The 9,838-nt window shown below is 30.3% G+C and overlaps 1 protein-coding gene across 1 annotated transcript; it reads left to right on the forward strand.

The window, feature by feature from the left end:
* The first annotated feature begins 730 nt into the window (after positions 1–730).
* LOC106639974 (transferrin-like) lies at positions 731–9,173 on the forward strand. The gene is made up of 10 exons (XM_089598455.1): positions 731–855; positions 1,829–2,062; positions 2,206–2,487; positions 2,687–2,847; positions 3,599–3,726; positions 4,015–4,413; positions 5,806–6,130; positions 6,311–6,461; positions 8,347–8,474; positions 8,626–9,173. Exons 1-10 carry the CDS (start codon positions 792–794, stop codon positions 8,938–8,940), a joined length of 2,187 nt encoding a protein of 728 aa, XP_089454581.1. The 5' UTR covers positions 731–791; the 3' UTR covers positions 8,941–9,173.
* The last annotated feature ends 665 nt before the right edge of the window (positions 9,174–9,838 follow it).

Genomic DNA, 9,838 nt, shown 5'->3' on the forward strand with positions numbered 1-9,838 from the left:
AAAAATTAATTTGCTGACATGAACAGATAGAGATAAACAACTTGACCTAAAAACTAGTCCATTAAAAAAAAGTTACTATTTGTCTACTATTAAAAGCAAATAAGCAAATAAGCAGATTGAATTTTTAAAAAAAATTTTCACTACCTCGTTAAGTTTTGTTACTTATTCAAACACTACATCCATTTTCATACTTTGTTACCAACAAGAGATTGAAAATTGCAAAAAATGTGTTATCGCTGTTTATACGATGACCGCATCAAAATCAATAGTCGTGTGCATACCGTGATTACTCATATCTTTCTTTCAAATAACGATTGATAGTGTGGAAATCATCACTAAATTTCTTATTAATACTTGTATTAATGTCTCAGAAAACAGTTAAAACTGTACAACTATAATCAAAGGTAGCATTGAAAAAAAATGAAAAAAAAAAAAAAATAAACAAATAAAAAAACAAGTATACCTTGACTCCAACTTTTTTTAACCGTGAGAAATAATTGCTGGTTCGCGCGTAATCTAATCAGCACGAACGGATTCACACCTAGAAAGAGTTAAAACGCGGGATATGAATCACAGAGGTGAGTTTCACGCGAGACCTTTTATTGATGATTTTTACAAATAGGTGTGCGTGTGTGTGCACCTTATCAGCCGCGCAAAGTGACGCTATCGGACTGGTGAGCCAGGGTCCTCGAAATAGCCTGGTCTCTGAAGAAGAAGTGCAGATCGTGTCACACGCAGTTGCGGATCGGCTTGTAATTTTTTTCTAGACTAGCGACACGAGCGACACAAAGATGGACTGGAAGTGTTTGGTGATTAGTGTGCTCTTTGCATTTTTCGTTGATGCTCAGGAAAAATGTAAGCTATGTAATTTAATATCAAATTCTTAATACCATTTTTTTTAAAATCCACATCAATGATTGCAAAGTATTATTGGTGAAGCATTTGTAATGTTTTTGAAAAAAAAATATATTTTGACTACAAAATATCAATAGCTTTGATAAGTTATTGTTACTTTATTTCTACAAAATTGAAATTGTTAATTTCAATTGACATAAATGAATAAAAAATTTTTTTAAGGGATGATTTCATTAGCAAAATAAATGTCATTTGTATCATTAATCTGTTTTTTAGGCATACTAATGTTGATGCGTTTTATTTTCAATTTAATTAGTTTTATATTTTAATAAAAGATAAAGGTAAAAATTTAGTAGATTTTATCACATCACAAGAGGTAATAGCGATTAAATTGATTAAACTGTAATTTTTTCGAATAGCTTAATAAATACTTAATAAACCGATCGCAAAACGAGTCATTCACAACGCAAATATGACTCATTCACTCTGACTCTTTAAATTATTGACTTACTTATTTGGCGAGATAGTGTGTAAACGATTTCATATTTCTCGCATTTACAGGCATTATTTTTTAAGAATCAAGTCATGTAAGGTATGTTGTTGTATAGCTTCACCGTAACCGGTTCAAAGTCAAAATTATAGTTTGTTATCAAATAAAAAAAAAAGATACGTACATTTTACCTGTCGTATCATGTAAGATTGTAATGTATTGTCAGCTAAAAGAGATTGCATTGAATGTGTTGTGTTTTTTCGTGTGGATAAGTAGTCGAATAGGCAATCAACAGATTATGTTATCTATTAAACATTGCGATAAGATTCTTCTTTATTTTCTAAACCTGTAGGTAAAAGGCACATTTTTAATCACATTATAAAGGAAAAAAAAACCTTTAACAAAATTATTGATTCTCATTATTAATAATTTCATTGAAAAATACTACACATTATTGTACCTTCAATTTATTTCGCATTACAGTAAAATTATGCGTACAAGAAGATGTTACGGAGACGTCGTGCAATGCACTATCACGTTTGGACAGTCCAATAAAGTGTGAACGAGTAGTAGACAGTGCCGAGTGCGCAAGAAAACTTGCCGAAGGCAGAGCTGATTTTGGTATATTTACGGCGGACGAACTTTTGCTCGCTCATAATTTTTATCCAACTGGAATCAACGTGGTCGCTGAGCTGAGGAACAAAGAAAAAATTGATAGTGAGTCAAATTTAGTAAAGTAAAAAAATAGCTGTTCTTAATTTCAAATATTGAGATATGTAACGTGTTCAATCTTAGTTAACGAATAAGCATTATTTTAGTTAAAAAAAAGTTGAGTTAAATTTGTATGTATGTTCACATAGAGTCGTTTGAGTTTGAATCTGTGGTTGTGATACGAAGGAACTTCACTCAGAAAGGAGAGGATTTGGGTTTGGTTGGATCGACTTACTGTCATCCTGGTTTCAGCAAATCACAGTTGTGGAACGATCACGTGTTAAAGTACTTTGAGAAAAAAGTTGTCAGCAAAGTTTGCCGGAAAGATGTAACCACAGCTGAAAATGAAATCATCAATCTGAGAGATTTTTTCAAAAAAGGCTGTCGTCCTGGAAATTGGGTTCCTGATGATACTTTAGATAAGAAGCTGAGTATGTATGAAATTAGTCACTAACAAAATAATAGTCATGTCACTATAAACATTCGTGAAACATAATCAGTTGTACACGCATTATGAATTTTGCAATTACTTTCTACGAAATGTCTTTCTCAAGAAGATAAATTGCAGTACATAGTTTGTAAGAGTAAAAAAAAATTTACTCTAACAATTCAATTTTCTGATATTTTTAGAAAAAAAATACCATCAGCTATGTCAGTTATGTCCTGATCAAGAAAAGTGCAAGTACACTTTACCTGAAAATCATGGACATACAAATGCATTGGATTGTCTGACATCCGGGCAAGGGAGTATTGCATACGTTTCCCTGGATCATGTTAGAACTTACTTTTCGGTTAGTTAAATAGTCATTAAATCATTTTCAAAATTATTTTACCAAAATACACTTACACAAATTTTTTTTTATTTTCCATAAAACCGCGTGTAAAAATAAATAGAAATAAATATAAAAAAGAAAAATATGTTTATAAATTTGAAGAGGTAAATTATTTTAGAACTTATTAGGATTTAAGAAATTTTTCTATTGACTATATAAAATAATTTAAATAATACATCAATAATTTAAAAAAAATGTTTGTTGTATTAAATACTTTTATACACTATACTTGAATTGAAAATAAACTTTTGCTTCAATTATAAATGAAATTTTTAACTTTCTCATCTTTTAATCAGTGGCTAGAAATATAATTCTAATTCTAACTTTTCAACGGAAAAATAAAATATTTTTAAACCCTGTTCGAGAAGTTGCAGAAGTGAAAACAGTAAATTAGTCGTAATTTACAGACATAGCGAATGTTATGCTTATTTTATATGATTTTTAAATGATTAAAAACATTTTGAACTATTTTAAACAAAATTTTTTCACGTATTTATTTTTTTCTTTTCAAAAAATGTTATGAAAATTTAATAAAATGAAATTAGTAAAAAAACACAAATGGTAAAAACAGGTAAATAGGTACGTAATTCTAGTTCTTATTTACAACAACAACCTCATTTTTTGAATAATAGTTACAATTCGACTCTTCATATTGTGTATTTATACGTATTTAACTAGTCATGTTATGTAATAAAAAATTTCTTCGTAGCCCGAACACCCCATAAAAAATGTTTGGGACTATCAATTCTTTTGTGAAAATGGCTCCAGAATGGATCTCGATTCTGACAATCCTTGCACTTGGTACAAACAACCTTGGAAGGTCATTCTGGCTAGAGAGTAAGTTTAATATTCTCCTCCTCAATAAAAACGTAATTTTTCAATACTTCAGAAACAATGCGTAATAGCTTTTGTTTTCTTTACACGATATTGTTCTCATACATCAAAAATCCAACGAATTTAGAATTTAGAATTTTTTCATTCTTCCAGCTCCAAGTTTTCTCAAACACGTAACCATCCAGTACACTTAATATTTTTGATATTTTCGAACCTCGAAATAGCTTGTCATTAAACTTAATAACTCTTGATTCGCTAAACGCAAATGAAAACATTCCAATGTGATTTTAGAACATCAGCTGAAGAAGTCGTAAGTAAATTGGAGAAAACAGCGATAGTGACATTGGCCGCAGTGCCATGGGAAAAGACTCTTAACGACATCCTATTCAGCAATGACGATTCGCCGGTCGTTTACAAGGAGCCCGTGTCACCGATTCACCATCTCCTCCAAGCCAAAGGTACGGTCGAGCTGCCAAAATCCGATTGCGGTCAACCGATTCGCTGGTGCACAGTGAACAAGCAGGAGCTGATCAAGTGCAATTGGACAGCCGCGGCGGCTCGGAGCTTGGGAATACAACCGGACATCTCGTGCATGATGGCTTTGTCACCCTTCGAGTGCTTCGATTGGATAGCCAACAACGACACTGACATCATGGCCGTGGACTCGAACTACGGACTTTTGGCCCGAAAGTGAGTTGTTACTTATTGTGACGTTTCATGTCAAAATTCAACTGAAAGGTATACTTACCTTTTCCATCAAAATTGCAAGCACGGAAATATTTTAAGCTCATTTGACGAGATATGACCTCTTGAGTCTTTTAAAGGATAGATGGTTAGTACTCTAATCCACCTAGATTACACAAATCCCGTAGACTTACTCTGAGATTCTGTATGGATTTTACATGTAAATGTACGTCTAAATTTTTTTTAATAATTATGGAATACACTTAAATTAACGCAATAGTTTCCATATGTAATCTAAAAAATAATCTGATACCCTCTTTTGGGATTCTTGGGATTCTTTAATGTGAAAAATGATTTGTCACATGTAAAATCATATCTAGAAAATATACAATTATTTTACATATATTTGTTTATAAACTAATGTGAATTATATTGGGGTTTGCTAGCCTACTAAGTCTGGATGTGATTTAAATAAAATTTCAACGAATTCATGAAAAAATCCATGTGAAATTATTATTCTGTATCCCCTAAATTAGGTAAAATTTCACGTAAATAAAATTAATTTGTGTAGTAGAGTGTCTTGCAAAATTCCCAAAAAATTAATTAAGATGTTTTTTCGATTGTGTACAAGAACAAGCGTGTAGAAATCATACTAATCCTTCCCAAGTTCTACAAGTATTTTACTTGGGAGAATCTGACTAAAGATATGTTCAAGTGGATTCTACATTGTTTATTAAAAAAGATTAAATTTATTTATATGTAAAATTTATACACATTTCTGGATAAAACATACTGAAATTGATTAAGGGAATTTTTATATGTAGTTCATAAACATTCGAATGATACTTAAAAATATGCTTCTTTATAAAAAAATAATAAAGTGACAAAAGAGCAATTAAAGCAGATACTTCGTTATTGTTCAAAACTTTGGGTTATTGAGAAAAAGTTTTGTGATTTGAAATTTATGAAATTTGTTTATATTTATATTTATGTTTGACAATAATTTCAACGTTTGGCTTCAAACTCTCATAACTTTCGAACGGAAGCTTCCCGTTGTCCAAAACTTTATTTTATCTCTGGAAAATTGCAACAGCTTTGATAAATTTATGCTCGGTTAAAAAATGTTATTGCATAGTAGTACAGCTAAAGGACAAATTCAAAAAGTTCATTTGATTTTTAATTGTTTCCCACGACTAAAGAACAATAGAGTGTTATAGACTCTAGTACCGTAGCTTCTTTCATGTTCTTCCATAAGAAAATATACCCCAGAACTTTGTCTCAACCCACGTTCCTGCACTTCTCGTAAATGCTGCTTGTGAGCAACTCGTGACTTTTATTATTATACTTACAATGCTTTCTTCCTCTGCATCAATAATTCAAAAAATCGTTCAATTGAAGGAATTACGGTCTAACAGCACTGCTGTACTGCGAAACCATGGAGGACCACTACAGCGTCGTGGTTGCTGTTACTCGGGACAAGGCGGTTTTGAATAAAATCAGTCAGTGGTCCGACATCAAAGACAAAAACGCCTGTTTTCCCGAATTCGGTGGCATAGCTTGGCTGAGTTTCATCAACGCAGCGCGCGATCATCGTATTTTACCCGACTCTTGTGCTTACACTCGGGTCGTGTCGAAACTTCTCAAGGGCGCCTGTACGCCGGGCTTTGTCGAAGCCGATCATGCCCAGGATCACAAGAGACCTAGTCTCGCCACCGATGGATTCGTGAGTATTTGGTTTACCATTCATTGGTTGTATTCAATAGTTTAGAAAAAAAGTGTTTTCTATGCTGTATCTATGGTTGAGTGATTTATGTGTGCATATTTGGATGAAATCTGTGGTTGGAATTCGTTGGTATAGGATTAATTGCTAATAATAAAATAAATCATACCGATACGTACGTAGGCTAACTTGTGCAACTTGTGCCCTGCCCAAACGAATGGAGAGCGTTGCGAGGCCAATTCGATGAATAAGTATTACGGGGACAAGGGTGCTTTGGACTGCTTGAAATCCGGTGATGGAGATATCGCGTTCGTAGAAGTAAGGAACTTAAATGGTCAGTGTATATTATATGGTACTTAATTTGAGTGAAAAAGTTTAATTGCATGTACAAAAAAGACTTATATGTTTTTGCTTGTGAGGCACAATTATTACATTTGTATCACAGAGTCGATTTTTAAAGTTATAACAAATAATTTGTTTTTATTTTTTGTTTGTCAAAGTATTATAAATTCTCCTGTTACTTTTACGCATCTATTCCCAAATTTTTATCAAAAGCTAATCAAACATTTAAAAATCAATCAATCAACCAATAGTTATTGTATTCTTTCATTGTACAAAAACCAGGAAATAAGACATTACTAATCAAAACATTTTTTTAATTTGGTTCTTTGATATTCAATTTTTTGAGGAATTCTACTTTTGTAAGCCGGCCTCACGTGATCTATCAATTTATTGTTGCGACAACTTTAACAATTGCTTATCAATTCTTTTATATTTTATGATTTAACTTACATACAACATTATCCAAAGGAATAAGAATTTTTTTTTTTTGCTCCGTTAATTTTGTTAATCTCTAATGTTTTTTAAAATATAATTTAATAAAAATAAATGATAGTAATAATTTTAAATACGATGTGTATAAGAGACAATTTCAGATCCTAAAATAAAACGATACATTACGTTTAATTTTGTATTTTATATTAACTTCAATCAAATATATGTATTTGTTTTATCTAACTCTTTTTTAAAGAAGACAAATAAATCAAAGGGGGGCACTGCAGATCATGCAAAGTAAATGTCTCTATTATGACCATAAATTTCTTCATACTTGCTTCTTTAATTTTTTTTCTTAACTGTGAGCTTTAACAGTAGAAATTTTAGTATTACCTGGTGCCCTATAAATTTACCATTATTATTCTAATTTTCAAATATGGTTCTTAATTGTTCAAATACTTTATTTTATAAAAAGGTTATAAGACCAAAATGTACATAATTATGAAACGTTGTACCTATTGTTTCATATTATTTCCTTATTTATGAAACTTTTTAAAAAACGTAAATTTAGTATAATATTTCAATACAATTAAAGCTTTTTACTTGCAGAACACTATTTTATTTCATAAAAATAAATATATCGTTTATTTGTTTATTAGAAGTATATAAATTCCTCGATGAAGTTTGGTGCCATAATACGTACAGTTTAAAAGATAGGTTATGTACGACTTTGTCCCTATTTATGGAATTATCTGTAAAATTGGTCATTTATTGTATGTAAAATAAAATTTTTCTTTTGAATTCATAAAGATACATAAAATATACAACTACCACAATTTTTTTATCAAGTAAGTTGTTTAACAAATATATGAATTTTCATATTCCATGAATAGAGACATAATCCACGAATAGGGACATGTACCTTATACTGTGAAAAATTATTCATTTTATTATTTAAATAATTTATGTAACTTATTTTTGTAATAAAATCATGTTATCTATTTTAACCGATCATGTAACGAATGAAAGGGCTTCAGTAACAATACAATAAATAGTTTAAAATGGGGTATGACAAAAATGGGTTTTTTTTTTTAACTTTTGATATATGTCATCGTTTAAGTATAATGCTATAAAAACTTTTTTTTATCTTGGATTTTTTTTCCTTATATTAACGTTTGCTGTATACCGTGACGAAATATACAATTCGAATAAAACTGTTAAGATACATTTTTTCAAAATTTTTTAAACATCATTTAAATTGTGCAGCAAACATCCAAAATTAAAAATACAGTTGAGGTTGAAAAAATTATTACTTTTTATTACTATTTTTTTTTTTCTTTTTCATTATTACTTTTGGAAAAAAAAGTTTTTTGAAATTTTTTTTGCATTCATCAATCAGTAGGTTATAATGTGAATCGAAAATAAAAACATTTTTTAATTTACAGCTTTTATTAAAAATTATGATATAAACACCACGGATTATCGAGTTCTGTGTAAAAACGGAAGTCTCGCTCAGACCACTGGATTCGACATCGACAAAACATGTGCCTTATCTGTGACCATAGATAGTGAGGTGATTTGCGTTCTAAACTCATGGGATAATTTTTTTTTTTTTTTTTTTTTTCAAGCAATTAAAATATCTACTCAAATCTATATTAAAAATCATGTTATATTAATCTATAAAAAAATCAACTAAGTACTAAGTAATTTATTTTATACCTGAGGTGGTGTCAAGGCGTGATCAATCGGATCCCCACTTGATAGATGCAACCTTTGTACTATTGAAAATCGAAGACTGGCTTGGATACCGTGGTGACTCGGAGCGACGAGCAGTGCACATCTACGACTCGTTCAATGGTGAAAATGACTTGCTATTCAAAAACTCGACGGTCGGCCTAGTACCCGTTGATTCAGAAGTTAGAGCAGTGCTGGCTTACAAGGAACTTTTCAGGCACGCTGACGGCTGTTCGTCTGCTGAGAACAATATTACTGTAATTGCATTTGTTTTGTTAAACTTCCTCATTGCACGATCGATTTGAGTAAAGTTAAACGATCAGAGGGGATTTTTGATATGAAGACAGCTTAATGTTAGCATTTAATGAGTTTTAATGAAAACTACTTGTAAAATTTTTAATAATATTTCGATTACAGCGATTTATTTATTTGTACAGTTTTTTATTGTATTAAAAATGCGTAAACGACGATTAAAAAAAATTTCTAACTATATATGTCATGAAGTACAATATAATAAAATAATATTTTAAAATATAAATCTAATATTTTATAATCATTTTGAATTGTTACAGCAGAATCAAAATATTTTTTCCCAAATATTTCTCCTTATTATTCCTTTAAATGCATTAATAACTACATTTTTGCCTATATTTATACGAGATTAGTCCAGTTCGTTAAAATTTTTTTTAGTAATTTTCTAGTAAAATTAGTTATTTTTAATTAATATTAGAATTATTTATTTGTATTTATACTTGAAATGCACGAGCATTGGTGGTGTCAATGAAAAAGTATATATGAAAAGAAAAAAGGATTTTTAACCCACACAAATAAATTAACTAAACTCGCAAATGATTAAAAGCATATTACGTTATAGTATTTTTGTCATCACTTTATAGTCTGGATACGACATTACGTATGAAATTATTGGGTTATACAGCCTCGTAGCATCCACAGCTATACCTAAGCTAATTAAATGTAACATCAATTTTTTGGATAAAAAATATTGTTGATAGCTAGAAGTAGTAGTTTCCTTATAACTAATTGTGTTTTTTTTTTTAACTTTGAATATTTTCTGCTTTCTAGGTGAAAAAAATAGCGGTCACCACTGGTGCGCATATGTGATTTTGAATTTTTAGCAAAATGCTTGTTACGTTTCCACACCTTCTTACGTTATCGTTGAAATCCATTATACTATATCAGTTA

The sequence above is a fragment of the Copidosoma floridanum genome, unplaced genomic scaffold, assembly GCF_036245765.1.
Source record: "Copidosoma floridanum isolate Cflo_tuat_1 unplaced genomic scaffold, Cflo_Japanese_pri ptg000006l, whole genome shotgun sequence".
NCBI classification, from domain to species: domain Eukaryota; kingdom Metazoa; phylum Arthropoda; class Insecta; order Hymenoptera; family Encyrtidae; genus Copidosoma; species Copidosoma floridanum.

Bases quoted from the DNA above. Each gene is read 5' to 3' on its own strand.
- LOC106639974 (XM_089598455.1), top strand. From the start codon at position 792: ATGGACTGGAAGTGTTTGGTGATTAGTGTGCTCTTTGCATTTTTCGTT. The intron at 856-1,828 runs GTAAGCTATGTA...TTCGCATTACAG, and splicing joins CGTTGATGCTCAGGAAAAAT to TAAAATTATGCGTACAAGAA. The intron at 6,462-8,346 runs GTCAGTGTATAT...TTTAATTTACAG, and splicing joins AGAAGTAAGGAACTTAAATG to CTTTTATTAAAAATTATGAT.